The following is a 1962-nucleotide window of genomic DNA, read 5'->3' as shown; positions in this document are numbered from 1 at the left end:
TTGGTTCGCTCTGGCTCATATAAGCTGACCTGATGATATCCGGAGAAAGCGTCCATGAAACTCAATAGCGTGTGACCGAAAGTGTAATCTACAAGTCTGTCTATCCTCGGCAAGGGATAGCAATCTTTCGGGCAGGCTCTGTTCAAGTCCGTAAAATCCACACACATTCTCCACTTCCCCGATGGCTTCTTAACCATAACCACATTTGCTAGCCATTCGGGATATGTGCAGGGTTCGATAAACCTTGCCGCTAGCAATTTGTTTACTTCTCACTGAATAGCCTCTATTTTCTCTGTTGAGAAGTTCCTTTTCTTCTGTCGAACAGGTCTTGCTCTCCTGTCGACATTTAACTTATGTACTATGATGTCAGGATGTATTCCAGGCATCTCATCTGCCGAGAAAGCAAACACGTCAGCACTTTCTCATAACAATTCTATCAAATGGCAGCGCGTGTCGACATCCATATCGGATCCAACGCGCACTACCCTTCCGGGGACCCCAGGCTGCAACTAGATCTCTACGGTCTCGCCTCATGGGGAAGGACGTGGCGCAGTTACCGGCCGAGTATCGAAATTTTCCATGGCCAAATCATGTGTATAGGGAACTCGTTCTCGCTTAGATGGTGTCTGTTCGCAAGTATGTTGCCGGCTTGATTGTTTTAGTGCTGAAACGTAACACTCTCTTGCCATAGTTTGACTCCCCCGTACGCGCTCTGTCGTTCCAGCGTTGGATACATATACCATCGTTAAGTGGTATGTCGAGACTACAACTTGCATGTCATGAATTAAAGGCCTACCGACAATAGCGTTGTAGGCGGATGACACATCAATCACCAAAAACTCTGCCATAACATCTCTTACTGCCGGACCTTCTCCCATTCTAACCTGAAGAACTATACTACCCTCAGGTCTTACCGTTGACCTGTTGAAACCTATCACGGGATAAGACACTGGCGTTAAGTATTTTCGGCCAATTCTCATGGCATCAAAAGCTCTAGAAAATAGGATATTGGCGGAACTTCCGCCATCAACGAGTGCCCTCTTAATATCTGCTCCATTAACCGTCAATACCAGTACCAACGGATCATCATGAGGGAAGACTATTCCCTTAGCATCTGCCTCCGAAAAGGATATCGAAAGCATGGGGGAAGGCCAAGGTCGTTCCTCTACGCTCAATGCGTTCACTAGGTGCCGGTATTCCGACAAACTTTTCTTCGCTTTGCTTACGGAACTCCCGTATACTAGTCCGCCGGTAATGACATCGATTGTTATTTTGCGCCCTGTCGGAATACTTCCCTGTCTAGATGTTTCCACATGATTCTGTCTATAGGTGTCATCTTGCATTGATGAATCTCCCTGCTTTCGGTACTCGATTTGCCTGGGTTGTGTACTTTGCTGCCGGCTGGGACCTGCTTGAGTACGATACTGAGACAATCGCCCTTTCCTTATGAGATCTTCAATGTTCTCTTTTAATTGAACACATTCTTCGGTGTAATGACCGACATCTCTATGAAACATGCAGTATTTCTTCACGTCCTGGCCTTTCGTTATCATCGGCGTCGGCCGACTCCAATCTTCTTTATTCTGGTTTACTGAGTAAATTGCCGCTCTCGGGGTATTTAACTGCGTATAGCTGCTATAACAGCCCAAACCCCTTGCCGGTCTTCCAGATCTCTGTTGGCTTTGCGGCTACAACCTGCTTACCCCGCCCGTCTGGGCGTTTGGGCTATTATCATTCTGCCTCCTGGAGGGCTCTGCTGACGATATCTGACGGCTCGTTTTCAGCAGCTCCTCACTTTTTATGTATTCGTGAGCCTTGGAAAATGCTACCCCTAAATTTGGGAAAGACTGTCGCGACATGTATTTTTTGAAATCGTTGTCACCCAGCCCATTCATCAATGCCATCACGGCAATTTCTTGTTGTAACTTTGGTATGGTATTAGCCTCGTTGTTGAAGCGCCTA

The 1962-nt window shown here is 46.9% G+C and overlaps 1 protein-coding gene across 1 annotated transcript; it reads right to left on the bottom strand.

The window, feature by feature from the left end:
* Positions 1–269: 269 nt before the first annotated feature.
* LOC145574808 (uncharacterized) lies at positions 270–1553 on the bottom strand. Its single transcript, XM_081632670.1, has 2 exons — positions 797–1553; positions 270–391 (listed from the first exon to the last, which is right to left on the bottom strand). Exons 1-2 carry the CDS (start codon positions 1551–1553, stop codon positions 270–272), a joined length of 879 nt encoding a protein of 292 aa, XP_081488796.1.
* Positions 1554–1962: the final 409 nt, after the last annotated feature.

This window comes from Chenopodium album, chromosome 2 (assembly GCF_948465745.1).
Source record: "Chenopodium album chromosome 2, dcCheAlbu1.1, whole genome shotgun sequence".
In the NCBI taxonomy this organism is placed as follows: domain Eukaryota; kingdom Viridiplantae; phylum Streptophyta; class Magnoliopsida; order Caryophyllales; family Amaranthaceae; genus Chenopodium; species Chenopodium album.
The sequence above is the reverse complement of the archived record's forward strand: the minus strand, read 5'-3'. Positions and strand labels throughout refer to the sequence as shown.